This window comes from Megascapheus bottae, chromosome 30, assembly GCF_031878675.1.
Source record: "Megascapheus bottae isolate mThoBot1 chromosome 30, mThoBot2.hap1, whole genome shotgun sequence".
NCBI lineage: Eukaryota > Metazoa > Chordata > Mammalia > Rodentia > Geomyidae > Megascapheus > Megascapheus bottae.
This window is the reverse complement of record NC_143538.1, coordinates 12,000,212-12,018,510: the sequence shown is the minus strand read 5'-3', so window position 1 is coordinate 12,018,510 and position 18,299 is coordinate 12,000,212. Positions and strand designations below refer to the sequence as shown.

Here is an 18,299-nt window from a genome sequence, read left to right as displayed (position 1 = left end):
CCAAAAAGAGCTTCTCGTTCAACTTCTGAAACTTTCCTTTTCTTTAGTAAGATTTTCTTTTTCTTTTTCTTTTTTTATTTTTTGGCCAGTCCTGGGCTTGAGCTCAGGGCCTGAGCACTGTCCTTAGGCTTTCTCAAGGCTAGAGCTCTACCACTTGAGCCTCAGCACCACGTCCAGCTTTTTTTCTACGTATGTGGTACCAAGGAATCGAACCCGAGTCTTCGTGCATGCTAGGCAAGCTACTCTACCACTAGGCCAAACTCTCGGCCCCACTTTAGTAAGATTTTAACAAACTTTTTTTTGAGGGGGGAGGGGGTAAATGTCTTTTCCTGTGATTCTGCCTCTATCTTCCAAATTATGGAAGGTATCTTCTAAATTATTTTCAAAGTAAAATAAATTATTTTATGGATCAAGTAACTAAGGTGGAGACAAAAAAAAAAAAAACTTGACCAAGTTAATCAGGTTTCTTCAATGCCCCACCACCAATGAATGTGAGTGCCACATACCTTGACTGAAAGCTAGGCAAAATGAGCATTAAGCCACTGAATATGCTTTATTTGAGAAGTCCTCGGAGGTAGATAAAAAAATAGACAGAACAAGATCAGAAGGAGCAATGGGGTGTTTTCGCCTCATAAAGAAGACAGTGCAGTGTTACGATGATGGATAGGTAAGTAGTCGGAGTGTTGGCTGTCCGTGTGGGCTATGTATTAAACTTTCAAGACCCTTTATTGGAGAATAAACTATGAGCCTTAGGGGATAATGATTAATGGCATGCGACAGCACATTTTACTAAACAAGTTCAGGCTTTCCTGTCTAGAAAGCAAACCCAGGGTTTGAGAAGACTGTTGCCAGGGCTACTGTAATTAGGTCCTACACTCAAGCTAGAAATCTGCTGTTCTCATTGTCCTATCTCAAGTGGACAGTCCAGGTTTAGGAATCTGAGTTCTTCCTCTTTAACTTTCGGTCTGTCTTTTCCCCACAAACCCATCTGATGTTTTGAGAAGACACGATAGAATGTTTCCAAATGACTTTGCAAGTTTGCATGGCGACAGTAACTGTTACCTTAAGTTGTTTCCTCGTCTGTAAGTCAAGGGTGACACGCCACATGACAAAGTTAATCCATCTCATATCCACAATTGATAAAGGCAAACTTGGCCCCTTTTCGTTCCTAATTAATAACTGGCACAAACACACTGTTTGCTTCCAGATTGGAGCTAAAGCCTGGCAGTGACTCTGGGGCTGTAGACCTACTGCATGCCATGCTTCCATCTGATACGTCCTCAGGGACACGTTTCCCAGAGGAGAGACCAGAGAGCACATCCTCACACTTCTCCACGCCCAACGCCTGGTGGCTTCCTCGAAAATCAAAATGAAATGGAATGTCCTCAGGCTGCGTGTCCTCTTCTTACCATGAGTTTTCGAGGCCCCTGGGACCCCTCGATGAGTTCCACCAGCCTTTCAAGCAGAGGAATGAATGCTCTTAATGACCCCGTGAAGACACACACACATCCCAAGGCTGACATCAAGGCAGGGACATTTAATTCCAGCCCTAGATGGTAAACATGCTTCAGCATAACTCAGCCAGCCTGCAGCGCTCAACAGTCTAATTTGATTTTCTCTGTGACTCAGGTGAGTGTGGGAATGCCTAGCGTGCCCATTCAACAACTGAGACAACCCAAACCTTGGCGTGGCTCTCAGCTCTCTGGGGACATCTGTGTCCCTGTCATCCTTAGGCCAGCCCAAGGAGAACGCGCTGCAGATCCTCAGACACGGACACTGCTTGCCCAATGTCACATCCAGCCATCGTACAAGTGCCAGAGAGGAAAGCCCAGAGAGAAGGCCCCGGAAGGGAACTCTCACCCCCACACTCTGCTCAGAGGAGTCAAACCCCCAGCCAAACCCCACTTCTGACTTAACTCCAGCCTGCTCATCTGTGCACTGAAAATAAGAAAACCAAAACGCCCTTAGCACCTGTAGAAGAGCCCATTCTCCAGAACGCTACATCCATGATTGTAAAACCCCGTCTTGCTGTTTGGCGGCCTCATCTTTATTTGCCTGAACATCTGACTTTATGTACATCTTAGCATCATTCCATCTGGACATTTTAGTCACCAGCGTGGATTCTTTTGCCTCCTTCTGGAGGATTTTCAGAGTCTAGTCTCCCATTTGTGAGCACACACAGAAGCACTGTTTTTCTTTCTCTTCTTTCTCTCTTAGTTCTTCTCTTTTTCCTTCCCTCCCCACTCCCCTTTCGCTTTCTTTCTTTGCCAGTCCTGGGGCATGAACCCTGGGCCTGGGCTCTATCCCTGAGCTTCTTTTACTCAAGGCCAGCGCTCTACCACTTGAGCCACAGATCTTCTTCTGTCTTTTTATTGGACATAAGAGTCTCCCAGACTTCCATTCCTGGACTGGTTTCTGTCTTTGAACCACGATCCTCAGATTTTAGCCTCAGATTCCAGGCCTGAGCCACCAGCTTCTGATACAAATACCCTATTTCTTTTATCATCTCTGCTCCATAATACAACCTCCCAAACACACCTACTCACAACCTGTGTGCTTCAATGTGTGCACGCACACACGCACACGCACGCATGCACACATGCACACACACACACACACACACACACAAACACACACCAAATTCTCTGAAAGCGTCAAATGTGAAAAATATATCTTCTCTTTTTCCTTTCTCAGGGATAATTACTCCACTTTCTTTATTTGGTAAAAAGCACACAAGCTAAAATGTTCCCAGCAAAATGTCATCATTTGCTTTTCAAAGCATGTACAAAATTAAAAAGCATTGTGGGTAATGGAATGCAAATGAGGTGAGGCTGACACTTAACCAAGTTAAACAGTTAATGTGCACCTGGAATTCATCTGGGGAAGGAGCTGGGAACCCAGAGGGAAGCAGCTCTTCCAGTCCTGGTTCCCTAGGCTGGGCCAGGGAGAAAGTGAGAACACTCACATTACAGCCTGGGGGCTTTTCCTGAGCTGCCTGTCTGCCTGCCTCTTGGCAGACCAGAAGGTGGGGCCTCAAACAGGAATGCAAGCCTTTGTTTCCTTGGATAGGACACCTTAGCCTGAACCTGAATCTGCATTTCAAAGAGACCTGAGGTTCCTTAGAGATGAGTTAGGTCTTCGGTAGAATTTCCCAAGAAACAAGCAAGATGGAGAGGCAGGAGTAGCCTGGAACACAAAACAGAAGTCCCTGACTGGATCCCTCCAGTGTCTTGTGTTTCCACAGTGCTAGCTTTACCAGGTAGAAAACTGGGCGTGCTGGTGTCTTCCTGCTTAGGGTGCCAGAGTTGGCCTTCTGGAAAGAAGGCTGCGCCATTGCATACACAAGACCACTTGATGGACGACTCCACCACGCTAAGCAAGTCACTAGTACTTCTAAACACCTGGATCATGGGTTCGAAATATGGTCTGGGGGAAAAAATGTGATCCTGCAACTGGACTGGCGAAAAATACAAAAGATGAATCTGGAATGTGTTACTTTGCCAGACAACCCAAACTTTCTCAAAGAATGGACGAGCCCACGAAATGGGCCTGGCAGTCGCATGCATGAATTTCTCCAAACGGGGGGAAATTTAAGCATCCAGATGAACACTGATGGTGATAGATTGTGACCAAAGCAAAGGCAATTCACGAGCCCACAGCCACTGTACATAAATAAATGCACGATTAAACAGAATCGGGAGAATGGCTCTTTCAATGTGGTGGAAAGAAAGTAGAAACAAGTAAGAATATTTGTTTCAGATGAAAAGAAAATTGTGAATGTTGAAACTAGCAAGTGAAGCTGGGCACAGTCTCAAAAGGCTATAATCCTAGCTACTTAAGAAGCAGAAATCAAGGGATCATACTTCAAGTCCAGATCCCCCCCAAAAAAATTCCTAAGACTTCATCTCAGTCAACATCAAGATGGGTATGGTAGGATATAACAGATGAGTGTAGGCTGTCTCAGACACAAAGCAAAATGGGACCCTGAAAATAACCAATCCAAAAAAGGGTGAGCAGAATGATTCAAGTGGTAGAGCACCTGCCTAACGACTATGAGGCTGTGAGTTCAAACGTCAGTATCACCAGAAAAATAAAATCAAAGCAGTGCCAGGTAGATGCTTGATGAAAATAGAACATATACAGTTTCAGGCATCTTCCCATAAGATACTTTTTTATTTCAAAGGAATATATACATATATAATCTGACATTGTTTAGACACTTTGTATTTATACATATTGATTGCACAAAGGGTTAGCTTGTCATATTTCTATATATGTATGCTCTATATATTTCTATATATGCATATATATGTACTTTAATCACATTCATCTCTATTAATCTTTCTTATCATGGCTTGGAGGCACTATTTTAATGAAGAAATCAAAGTTAACATGCTGGGATAAATATACATCATAATGGGGTACATATACATCATACGACTCTTGATGGAAAATACTAACCAGCTCAGAACTCTCTCAGTATTGGACTCTTGCCTCAAGTGCACAGCCTAACTTTAATCAAAGCAAAACTAAAAATGCAAGACGTTTTCTAAAATCTGTAAAAAAAAAAAAAATAACAAGAAAGGCCATGATCAAAGAGGTTACTAGAACTTTTTTGATTAAAGGAAACTCGAGTGCTTTGACAACTAAATGAACGTTATTATTTTGATTGGACGCTAACACCCAAGATTTTTTCCCCTTTTTCATAAAGGACATTTTCTCGAACAACTGAAACCTTGAATAAGGTTGGAATACTATTTTTACAGTATTGATTGCCACTGATTTTTTATAATTATACTGTGCTGAACTACAAGAATACCTCTGTTTATACTAGACACTGGTATAAAAGGGAGAAAAGTTGAATTTGTCTGCTATTTTTTCACAGATAACTAGGAAATAGTGTGGCAGCAAGCCTCTGTGTGTATGTGACTGTGTCAGAAAGCACAAATGTCACCAACGTTTAAAGTGCCATCATGCAGGTATATGAATATCTATACAACATTTTTAAGACTGAAATCAGTTAAAGACACAAGTTTCAAAATTAGAAACAATAAAAATCACAGTATGAAGGCCCTGTCACTTGAGGTTGATAATACCCTTATCCTTCTGCTTTTTAATGCTTCGATTCTTTGACCTTCCAAACTTCATTATTTCAAAAGAAAGTTGTAGAGTCTGCCAGTAAAATCTTAAAAAAAAAAAAGGACCAAGAAAACTTGAGCTTCTGTCTCACCTTATTAAGAGGAGTCCACAAGGAGTCTAAATTACATATAAAAAAAATGAACTTATTAGAGGAATCTGTGATGTTTCAGCGGGGACCGGCCTATAACCTTCACAACGTACCTTCAAAATCCATTTTATTAATGACCGTGGGTTCCCACAATGGCACTTTGGGGCCTGCCCAGTATATCTCGTTTCACGTGCCTTCGCCTTGCTGAGGCGCCCCGCTCAGACTTCAGCAGCAGAGCGACGGGGGCTGTGACAGGAGTAAGGCTGAGTTTCCTTTGCGGAACAGTTCCGACTTTTCCCTTCTGTTTCTCCTGCTTGTCTCAGTGCTAAACACCATGACCAGCACTACACACCACAAGGGGGAAGACACGACACCCCAATCATATGTTTTTTGTTCTTTCTCCAGATCATTTCTGGGAACTGTGTAAGAATGGGGTGTAGGTAGCAGATGATAGTTCGCTGGTGAAAGCCACAGGGAAAGGAACTTGAGCCTGACTGAACCTTACTGAAATTGGGGCACACTTTCTCACCAATCTGAACTTGAGTAGACTTAGTTAACTTCCTTGCTCTTATGTATTTGAAAGAAACAAATACGGCCACTGTTTATACATCAAAGAGTCTCGAGCCTGGGTGTGTCCTGCACTGTGGAGTCTTCCTTTCCCCTTCTCACTTCTCTTCCTCGTCCCCTTTTCTTCTTTCTGTTCCCGCAACCCTGCTCTAGTGCAACCAAACCCAAACGCCGCATGCAACCACCTGCCTCGTCCTGGCTTTCATCTACAATGGTTCTTCCCTGGAACGAGTGGCTGGGTTTCAAGAACACTGCAGCCTCCGCACGAGATTGAAAGTGACAGAGGTGTGGGGCTGGTTCCTGGTCTCCCTGCTGGCTTGACGGCCACCACAGTGGACAGAGACGTACCTGGAGACACGCCCCTCCATGTTCTGCGCTCCCCCTCCCCAATCTCAGGGTGATGGCTGTTCCCTGGGTGTGGGGCACCTTCCCAGCACTCAGCCTTCTCCTTGACGTCTCCTCCATTGCCTGCTTGGGCCTAGGGCCTGATGGCTGGTGCATGACCACAACCTCGCTTGGGTTGAGGATAACCCATCCCACACCCCTTGGAAGCCAAGGGGAGACAGACAGCAGGAGAGATGCTTCAACTCCGGAACCACAACCTAACTATCAGGAGCCACCAGACTGGGAAGACAGCCCAGCCCTCACACAAACACCAACCATGGCAGAAAGAGAGAAGGAAACATGGCCAGACTCTGCCCGCTTACAACCCCGTGGCCCCTGCGTGGAAAAAGATGGACCGTTAGCGCACCATTTGTCATGGATTAGCAGTAATGTTCCTTAATATTTTCTCCAGTCGCCTCGGGTAGGAGACAGGGAAAGGGAAAGAGCAAATGGGTTTAAGATGGTAAACCGCTGCCACCAGCCACCCTGCAGAAGGGCTTTGTGTCTGTGACCCCATTCCCCGCTAGGTTTCAAATCAGTGTATTTTATATCACCCCAAACCCACCTCCATTCACTCCCTGCTCCTGCCATTTCCCATCCCTCACATCAAACATCTGGGAGCACTTTCACAAGGCTTTCCTGTAATCTGCCAAACGACACACACATGGACCCTCTCTCTCCAGTCCAATTTTCTCCACCCGGTAATTGTCAGTGCAGAAAAACAAAGTATCATTTTATTATTTTTTTACAGAGTATGGCACTATGTAAAATGATTCACTAACTCGACGCTGAAAAATAATAATCACAAGTTGGAAGATTTCAGAAACACATGTTGAGAAGATAGCATCAAGAGAAACGCAGAGTCTGGAGTTGATTCCAGCTCACTGGTGCCCCCTGCAGTCCACGGAGAGACCAAGAGAGTCATATTCTGTAATTAGCCTCGTGTGCTGCTTGCAAACTTCAGCCCAAACAATCGTTTTCCTTATAAGGGACTGCCAGTATCTCTAAGAATACAGCACACAATACCGTTCTTTAGAAATAGATTTGCAAGTATGTCCTCATTCTTCCTTTGTCTTCTTTCTTGCTAATAGAGAAAATTACCCAGAAAAAAAAGTGTGCAAGCTACTACTTAATATGGATTACTGGGCTGTGTCTCTTAAAGTTTCCGAAATGGATGTCTATACGAAAGATGTGGAGATACCTAATGCTTTTCTGTAGTAACAATTCAGCTTTAAAAAAAATAAAGAACCCCGAGGGTCATAAACCGAGTAATCGCATGGACTGCAGTTGCATCTTCTTAATGAGGTGGCTGTGAGAACTTCTCACCAGGGCTCTGCAGTTCAGCACCCAGGCTGTGGACAGCTCCCTCCAAGCAACCATCTACCTAGACCAGCTCACCCAATGGAAGGGAAATCAGCACTTTAACCAGCAACTCCCAACACCTCACCACAAACTACAGCTGGCACAGAGCTCAAAGGGGGTGTTCTGCGGCAGGTAACACACACTCTTCTGAAGTCAATACCCCCCTCCCGCATCGTAATAATATAATTTCTACAAAAGCAGCTGTGCACATCTCTAAAGCTGTGAGCGCTTGCCCCTGGGGCTCTGCCATTTATCCCTGTTCAGCTCCATCCTTTCCGTGTCATCTGTCAGTTCGCTCTGTAAATACGTCTCAGCATGTAGATGATCTCACGGTTATGTGTTGTAGTGGTACACAGAAGATAAATGCTGTTCTATAGTTACAGCTAAGCACTGAAAAAATATATATATACACAGACATATATATTTACACATATACACATACATGTACACGTTGTTGAATGGGATTTATAGTTGAGCTGTAAAGCTCCATCCAGGTTTCATTAATATCCACTCATCAGTATACTTTGGCAATAGCTATGTATCTATCATGTCTATATATCTATCCTCTCATCTATTATCTACCAATATATCTTTATTCTATTTATCATCAGTATCTATTCTATATTTATACTATAACTATTCTATAACTATTTAATCTATCTACCTACCCATCTTCCTCCTGAACATATGAGAAGCTTGGTGAAGGCTCATTTTTTGACTGAACCTTCTGCGCATCAGGTACTGCTGCTCTTGGAAGTGGGATTCCATCTTAAATAAGGCTGATGTATTTCCTTCTCTAAAGAACTGGATGTTCTACATGGGCGGAGGAGACAGACAGGATGCGATCACAGATATTACAGTAGTAGGGACGCGGGAAGGAATCCCACTTTAGAGTTGTTGAAAGGGCTTGCTGAGAGGGTGTGTGGCTATTAATTTTGGCCTAGTAGTAGAGTGCTTGCCACGCATGCATGAAGACCGGGATTCGACTCCTCAAACCAAAGACATGGAAAAAGGCGGAAGTGGTGTTGTGACTCAAGTGGTAGAGCTCTAGCCTTGAGAAAAAAGCCCAAAGACAGTGCTCAGGCCCTGAGTTCAAGTCCCAGCACTGGCAAAATAATTATATGTATATTTTTTTTCTCAGTATCTGCCAAGCAGTCAGTAGACAGTGGCTATTATTATCAAAGCAATTAACTGACTCCTACTTATGCAGCTGGCAGACCCGGTCCTCGGGTGGGGGTGTCCCGGCACAGTGAGGGGCATGCAAACATCATCCCCAGACCCCAGAGCACCACCCAGGAGCCCATCCAAACCTTCCCTTTGTCAAAAGTTAGATGAGCCTTTCCTACGGCAAAGCTCCACCGGCCAACACCGCATGGGCCCTCTGCTTAAGAGTGAGATGATGAGATCAAAGGAATTCGAGATTCCCCCAGGTTACCCTGAAATGGTTCCTGCGTGGACGTGAAGTCCAGTCTGCTGGTTTCACCTCAGGTCCTGGGGTATCTCGTGGATGGCAAGGCTAGGGTCGAGGACTCATGCACACAGGGCTCCTGACTAAGCAGAACTGAGGAGGTTGAACTAGAGTTGATTTTATAGGAGCCAGCTATCTGGTGAAACAGGTGAGCAGCTACCGGGCAAATCCAGCTACGTGGACTGTTTCCTGGTGCTTCATTTTCACACTTCCTGTGAGACACAGTGGAATGGATGTAAGGTGAGGATGCAACGTGTTTTTACCCATCTTCCTTGCCCATCCAGGTCCTTAGGTATTCTCTGGCCATTCCCACAACACCTCCGTGTATTTGTTTTGTGGCTCTCGGGCAGAGCAGGGGTGGTGAGTGTTTCTCACCAGGTGATGTACACGGGACGTGTGCCAATCGAGTTTCCCTTGCCACGGTTCTGAAACAATCTTACCTTAAGCTGTGTGACCTCTGTGTTCTCGTAGGCTCATCTCACACCACAGACCAAGGCTGAGTGAACCATCGCATGGCTTCAACCAAAATTTCCTTCCTTCCGAGTAGAACACATCAGCCTGAAAGAACTAACATGGCCCTGTATCTATTCTCCGGACAATGGCACAAATCGAGACCCCCATTAAGAATGTTTAAGACCCCCCGAGAAACGCTTACCTTGTCCTGGATTCTGCCTCTGACATCCCTCCTTACCATGCTATTTCCCTCAAGTCTGGAACAGCCAGTTCTAAACATAACTCATTTTCCTTCTCCTCTCATTTTTTGTCTCCTTATTATTCATTTGAAACTCCTCCTGTGACTATGAACTGTTAACGCTCTGCCTCGTGATCTTCCCGATATGATCAAGAGAAAAATTCCTTGTTTGTGCTAGCAAATAGAAGCTGTGGCCCACTTAGCATAATGCTCCACTGCTTTGCCTTTTGCATCTTGAATTCAAGGTCACAATTCTACTACCCAGGCTAGGCTGTGAGAATGGCAGTGCTTATAGCCTTGAGAAAGAACACAGGGTGTAAGAGAGCTGCAAAAAATGTAGACTTTTCCTTTAGAACGGACAAATCTAAGCGTAAACAAGATAAGTGACTTCCCCCAGAGGTGTGGCAACGGTTGTCCACAGGAAGGCCTTGCAGTAGAACTGAGGTTGCTAAGATCTGAGCCCCATGTCTGGAGTCTCATCTGTGCTGGGTGCTGAGATTTAAACCACTATGGATTATTTCCTGCCTAAATTTCTTTACCCTCCAAGGCTTTGGTCTTTCCTGAGAGGTACATGATATTCTAGACCTGGGCAATTGGCTGAGGGAGAGGGGGAGAGGAAAAGAGGGGAAGAGGGGGAGGGAGGAGAGAGGGAGAGGGAGCGAGAAAGGCAATAGAATCATACAAGCTCAGGGTCTTATAAATAAAAGGAATTCCAAACTTTGTAGGATTAATTATGGTCCCATAAGAATCTCCTAGTTTTAAAAGCATGGCTGACTTCTTCCCTCCCCACCTTGTTCCCTCTCTCCTTCCCTCTTTTTTCTCTCTCACATCTTTTCCTCCCCTTACCCCCTTGCTTTTGTTTGGTAACTCTGGGCCATTCCCTGGGACCAATGCTTTCTCAGACAGGCCTTTGAATCTGGAAACTCAAATATCACATCCTTGCCTTCCTTTCAAGCACACCTTGGAAAGAGACGCTCTTTCCCCCAACTCTTTTTTTTTTTTTTTGAAAAGAAAAAAAAAATCTTTCTAAAGGGTAGCAGAAGCCCTGTGGAATCCAGGAAAAGGAAAGAGGAGAGGTTGGAGGCAAAGGCCTCTTTAAAACATGCAAAGGGTTGTGTTAACAAGTATTAGTTATACCTGTGGTATTCATTGTTCGAACGCTGTTGCTGAGTAAATCCCTACGATTTGATCTTATTCATTAATGAGTTAATTTTATGCATCAGAAATAAATCGAACAGTGCCTACATAAGTAATATCTGTCACTGGTCTCAAATCAAAACTTATTGATTTTCCCAAATCTATTGTCCTTTGATGTGTATCACGTTATTAGCTGGACTATTTTGGTGTCAAAACTTGGGGGGTGGTTGCTTTTTTAACTTCCTACCATGCACCAATGGGGAGGGGAAACCTTTCAGCAGGAACTAAAATCTCTTTGGACCTATTGTTTCACAGTGGGAAAACATATAATGACACACGTCTGGATGAGATGCACGTTTTTCTCCTGTTGCTCTCCGCCAAACCCTATGACTCCAAAATGAAATTCAGATCCCTTTCCAACAGCCTAATTAACCACCCACCCCCTGCATTCGGGTATCCTGCCTGCAAGTTGCAGAATCAAGAGAAGGAAGGGGTTTGGGGACCACCTTTAGACTCAGTATGTCACAACTAACAAAACAACAGTCAGATGCTTGGCATATGGGTTAAGACGGATAACACTCTCTTGTTTATGATACCCCACGCAGAAGCCTCCATATTTGAAGCCTGACACCAAGTTCTTCAGACTTGAATTAGAAAAGACATGCCTTTGATAGATTTCATCTTGTTCCAGTTTACAGGCAACTAAACCTCACTGCACTGGATCAAACAGACTGGCGCAATCAATTCTAGGAAAGCAAGCAAGGCTGGTTCTGTTCCATTATCCCTCACTGAGCGGCCGAGGACAGAAGAGGAGGAAGAAGAGAGAGAAAACTCAGCTGTGAAGGCAACTTGAGATAGCTTAGCCAAGGAAAAGATGGAAACACAAGTTGAAATATACATCCTGGCAGGTGGCAGAGCTGACTGTCAGAGACAAAGCCAGAAAATCCTCACGACAGGGAGCCCTTAGGGCTGTGGCCAGGAGCTGAACCCAGACACAAAGACCTTGCAGTGGCACCCCTAGGGAGGCAGAGGTCTGCTTTTGCTTTTTTCTGTAGTCTGATCTCTGGTCTGGTGTGTGATGAGCAAGTTAATTACAGCATTTAGGTAATGATGTCTCTGACACTCTGGAACCTTCCAGGGTAGTCTTTGTGTAGGATACTAGATCTTTTTAGGCTTGGGCTGGCCACTTGGTAAGAAGGTATATGAACTGTAGACTTGTGTTTTAGATATGGGCATTAAGATTGGTTTTTTGCTTTTTAAACCCGGTCATGGCACAGAAACGATATTGCTATGCGTGCAAACTCCAACCAGCAGATAAGTGTTTGCAGGCGTGCATGGGTGCATGCGTGCTAACAAGGGACAGCTTCTTTATGGAAGAAGCAAGGTACATAAGCCATACACATTCATGTAGGGTTTGGCTTTCATGTCTCTGGGTACGGGGAGCCAGTGCCCCTCCGAGCCTGTGGTAGCGAGGCAGAACGGCCCTGCACCTGGCTTTCCACAGAGCACAGTGGAACCTTCCTTCCTTCCTTCCTTCCTTCCTTCCTTCCTTCCTTCCTTCCTTCCTTCCTTCCTTCCTTCCTTCCTTCCTTCCGTGGCTCCCTCTCCTCTCTCCGGCAGATCCAGGTGTCCATCGCTGGAGATCTAAAGGTCTCCAAGTCCCCGGCGCCCTCCCAGCATCTTACCTCTGAAGGTGCTCCTCCAGCGTGCCTTCCTCTCCGTTCAGCAGCGCCGAGGCCCGGGCCAGGAGCTGACGGCTGCAGCTGACAGATTTGAGCTCCAGGATGAGGAGACCCAGGCAGAACATGGCGCCCATCTCCTGTAGTTCCCCGGTACCGAACTGCAGACCCTGCCAGGCAAGAAGGTCAGCAGTGACCACATTGTGGAAACTGAGGGGGTGCTATCCGGTCGGGAGGCAGGACCGGCAGACACCTGCCTGTGGTAGAAATCCAGAACTTGGTGAATGGGCGGCTCTCAGCCCGTGCCCCAACCCAGGCATCCTGCAATAGCAAGACCAATGAGCAGGGATGCAAGCAAAACCAAGACCCGGTCACCTTCCCCAGGGCACTCAAAGCCACATGCTCCTTCCCTCCTTCCTTCCCTCCTTCTCTCCTTCTTTCCTGTCTGTCTGTCTGCCTGTCAATCTATCTGTCTTTGTGCCTGTCCTGGGGCTTGAATTCAGAGGCGGGGCACTGTCCCTGAGTTGTTTCTTTTTTCTTTTTTTTTTTTCTCAAGGCTAGCACTCTACCACTTGAGCCCCAGCTCTACTTTCATCTTGTTTTCGGTGGTTAATTGGAGGTAAGAGTTTCACAGACTTTCCTTCCCAGTCTGATTTCAAACAGTTATCCTCAGAGTGTGGCCTCCTGTGTAGCTAGGTCTACAGGACTGAGCCACGAGCACTCAGCATTCTAGCTCTACTTTTAAAAATGTTCTTTACTTCTCTTCTTCACAAACTTATTTAAGGTGACAGGATTCAGACGAGATCTGGGGTTATTTATGTTTTTAAATCACCACCTTCTGCCTGAATAAAAAAGTAATTGACAATGGATTATTGTTATTGCTGCTATACTGTTGATGTTGTTGTTATTTTATTGCTGATACTGAAGGTTTAAAGTCAAGGCCGGTGCTCTAGCACTCGAGACACGCCTCCTGCCCTGCTACTTGCTGGCAATTTTGGAGATGGATTCGCATGGACTTTTCTGCCTGAGCTGACTTCCAACTTTTGTTCTCTAGCTCTCATTCTCCAGAGTAATTAAGGATCACAGGCACAAGCCATTGATTCCCAGTTGTGCTACTTTATAAAATAATATTATATGCTATACAATTTAGTCATATATATCATCATCATGGTATTTGACCTTTCCAAATCAAATGAGGGATTTGACTGTTCCTACCACAAAGAAGAATTCAATATGATCACTGCACATTGAACGTATGCTTCAACATACCACAGGTTATCCCATAAATGTATACCCATGCTTTGTGTCTATTAAAATGACAGAGGCTTCTGCATGAAGCCAGTAGTGATATATTGGACATGACACACAGTACAGGGATGGGGCGGTGGGAGTTTGAATGACTGGTTGGAAAACATCCCGAGAAGAAAGAAAACTGCCAAGCCGGCAATTCCTAAGCTACTCTAAAACATTGCTAGGCAAAAGCAGAAAGTGGAAAAGTCCTCCAGTTTATTTCAGCTGCTTGAAAATTGGATTTTTTTTCCTCCCCCTGCATGTTTTGACACCTGTTTCCTAAAGAAAGGAGACATTACTTCAGAGTGGAGTGGAGGGAAGCAACTGGCTGTGTAAACAGCGCAGTGCAGGGGGAAAGACAGCTGTTGAGCAAATCGTTTCCTTTTTCTCCTAAGTCAATAGAAAAGATGACTTTTTAAAGAGAGAGAAGAATCCCAGAGTGTCTTCTTCCCAGGTGTCAAAGCTCTGAGGTCGCCTTCTTTTCCTCCAGGCTTCTTCAAGTTGCTCCTCTTGTTTAAAGAAGGGCTGGCTCGGTGAGAAGGATGGGAGAGGGACAGGGGATGGCCAGTTGGGGTGAGCAGGGGTCTGTTGTTCAGGACTGGTGGCCTTCATGCCTTGTAACACACTGGAAACCCACTGCATAGAAGAGCCCATAACAGGACCGTTCCCAGGAGACAATAAATCTCATGCCACGTGTCAAATTGATGAGTTACAGGCAATTCCTTCTCTACAACAACAGCTAAAGGGAAGGCATCTTTACAATGGAAAAATAGCTTCCTATCTCTGAATTTGCTCCACTTATTTCAGGCAATGTTCAGTATCATAAAACACCAACCTAGGAAAAACCTCTAAAGGAATTTGTATGCTTTATCGTCTGTGGTAGCTGGGCACCTCTGTTTGTTTTATTCTGCCCCTCTTACCATTCACTTCCCTTACTATTCTATGGTCTTGGAAGAGGGGGAGAATGCAGCCAAGAATCCAGAGACCATCTTACAAAAGTCAGAGCAACGAGGGAAGGGGAAGACAAGGGAAGGATGGGTGAGAGTGCTGAGAGGGGTAACGCTGATCTAGATATATTGTATTCTTAAATTGCTCTGGCAAGTGGCAACTCCTCTATACAACTACTTAAAATAATTCAGATTTTTTCTTAAATAAACAAGAAAGAAAATATGTAAAAGATCTCCTCTCTGACGCAATGACTGCAGACCCTTCCCAGCGTTATTTCCTCATCAGAACAGGCGTACTCTCTGCACGAGCAATGGCTCAGCAATGAGAGAATAAGGGCTCCAGCCAAATGGAATTTGAGCTCTTTGGGTAGAAAACTTTAACTGCCTTCAAATTCTGTTCTCCCACTGCCAAATATCATAAGCATTGACATATGTAACGTGTCATGTATGTCACATATGTGGTACATATGTAAACTACCATGCACTATGCTACATATTTATTTATATTGTACACGTCACATCTTAGACATATACTACATTATGTTATTCTATACTAGATATTATAGATATTAATGCTCACGATATGTGCTATATATTCTTTGTTATATATGTTTGTTCCAGAAAACTCAACCCTGTGCCTGTGTCAGACCTGAAAAGCTGGCAGATGGTAATTTTGACCTCTAATTTGGTCATTTTCCATGCATTTATGGTAGCAAGTTTATAGATAAAGTGAGATTTAGGCTAGCTTACAAATCAGCACTAAGTGAAAGACCCAGCTCGCTTCTAGAATTGTAGATGGTACCAGAACACAAAATTCACAGGTGCCACCCTGTAAATTGTGTGTGTGTGTGTGTGTGTGTGTGTGCGCGCGCGTGTATTACAAAGGTCTTTGATAAAGGTATAACCTCTTGCTTAAAGAGTATTCATTACACAAGGGTAAGAAAATCATCGAGTCAGGTGAAGGTGGTTTTAAGCAGATGGAACTGATCTCTGATGAGCCCAAGAAGAAATCAATAGAAAAAAAAACACGTGTGGGAGTGTGTTCAGTGCCATCATTTAAGCAAGAGCTCCTTCCAACCCAAGCAAATCAGTAAACACACATTCCAATTTATAATAGGTAGCACCGACTTCCCTTTATGTCAGAAGCTGGGAGATATCAAAATGTCTACAGTGGGAATACAAATTGCTTTGTGCCTTTTGGGGAATTGCTCAATAACATTTGACATGGTAACGCCACTTAGGGGAACCATTCCTAACGAAATGAGTAAAAATAGAAAGTAGAGTGATATGCATTAAAAATGTAAATGACGCCAGCGTTATAGGTAATAATCAAAATTTGGAGGAAATCAAACCCTAAAGGTCTAATAAAGGAGAAATGACTAAGAAAATTACAATGGAGTAAGTTGAATAGGCCATAATGAAACCATGGAACCATTAAAATGATAATTAGAACAACCATTTGGCAATATGGAAAAGGCTTGTGACTTAATGATGAAATAAAGCAGGAATGTAAATCATGAAATGATGTAATTTGTGGTAAAAAGAAAACAGGGAGAGGAGAGAGAGGAGAAGGGGAGGCTTCCCAAACATTTGGGGGCTCTACTAACATAAGAGTACCAGTAATAATTTTAAAACTAAAATAAAGTACAAGCATTCAGAGGAGAGCAAATTGTACCAAGAGAACACCATCATACCCAAATCCTTGAGATTACTACTGCCTGGAAAAATTGTTAGAAAGCTACAGTAATTCCAGTAAGTGGAAAGCAATATGTCTTTCATCTATTTGTAAGATCTGAAGAAAATTCAGACTTTTCTTTTTATACTTAAATTTATCGACATGATCATTAGCTTCTTAGAACAATTCTAGGAAAATGTCATCAATTCAGAATATTGCCTCTCTCCCTTTCTCTTCTCTTTGACTGGAAAAGGTGTTTTTATTATTACTATTTTTACAAAAAGCTATTATTAAGCTCTATGATCTCTTTTTCCTCTATCCCTCTCACTTTTATATTTATATTTCTTTCCTTTGGTATAATAAATTCCATGTGATTTTGCATATCATTGGTCCATTTTTAAAATTCTCTCTTCAACCCTATTGAATCTGTTCATTAACTCCCAGCTCCCAGACCACGGTCTCCAAAACAGTCATAAACATAGTTATTTTTGTTACTGTACCTAATTACTTCTTCACCTCTCACCATTTTGGATATTCATTCATCAGCTTCATTTTTCTCATCAATAGTAAGAATATAGACCTGTTTGCTCAATTGCATTATGATGTTTTTAAAAAAAAACCCTAAATATATGAGGTTCTTTTTTATTAACTTTGAAGGAAGGTTTTTGAAGGTTGTTTTGGTCCTCTTCACTCCCTTAGAACCTTCAGCTCCCTTTCATAGGCCCAGAGGCCACAATCAATAGGGAAGTACTGCAGACTAAACACTTGGCTTTCAGCTACATGTGAATTAGGACACTACAAAAGGAGGGCTATGCTTAGGAATTATGATGGAAAAGTCTGCGGTGCCACTCAAAGGTCCTGGAGAAGGCAGTCAAGTGTCCTTACTCTGTCCTTACAGGCTGTGGTTGGGCTTCCTTGCCAATGGCTGTTTTCATTCTGGCTCTGGGTATTGGTCTCCAATTAATCCTTAAGCATGCCCTAGCCTCTGCGTTCTCACAAAACCTCCAGTTCTGTAGAGAAAAATCATCTCCAGTCCCCAAAGACAAGCAGCAATCTGTGGAAGCCGTAGCTTCTATTTTATACAACTAGGCATCATTTGACACCCTGTGTCAAATACAAAGAGGGCCATGTATTCGCCTAGGAAGAAATAGTGCAGTTGAAGAAAAGCAGCCCTGTAAAACTTCACACCAAACCAAATGGCGTTATCATCAACTGCAGTCCAAGAGGCTTCCACTCTACCATGTCCACAGTTGCACACAAAGTACCGATCAGACTCCATCCCAGCACCCTCTGCTAGCCTCCCTCCCCCGTCAATGAGCTTCACTATTGCATGTTCAGTCCTGAACATAAACTTATTTTTACTAGATTCACCCCCTTTCTCCCTCTCCATTCACCCTCCCCTCTTTCCCACCTGACACTAGGAAGAGGACATACTTTATATTACCATCATTATTTCCCACACCATTTTTTCAAACGAAATAGACTTACTTATTAAAAATGGGAGTAGGAACAACTCTTAGATTTCTTGTTCATATTCTCAGAAAGCAGAACAAGGAGATGATAACAACAAACATAAGAAAGAAACTAGAAGAGATAGCACTATTAAAATTTTAATTCACAAGCCAAAATAGAGAAGGCCAACAGACGGCTGCTCCATGCAAGAAATAAAAAGCCATCCCATCACAAACAGCTTCAAAAGCATTTCCAATATCCTCAAGGGAAAACAGATTGGAAAGATGAGAATAATACATAACAAGCATGGCAGGGCAGATTAAGGAGAAGTGGTAGACCCCATTTGAACTTCAGACTTGATGTAGTTTTCTTGGTGAGAGAGGAGTTAAGAGTTTTCCTGAACCCTGAAAATACCTCAAT

The 18,299-nt window shown here is 43.7% G+C and overlaps 1 protein-coding gene across 1 annotated transcript in view; it reads right to left on the bottom strand.

The window, feature by feature from the left end:
- The window catches only part of Agbl1 (AGBL carboxypeptidase 1), a 388,588-nt gene that overhangs the window by 66,093 nt on the left and 304,196 nt on the right, over positions 1-18,299 (bottom strand). The window contains 1 exon segment of the mRNA XM_090321447.1: positions 12,522-12,685. Coding sequence (XP_090177573.1) covers positions 12,522-12,685 — 164 coding nt within the window.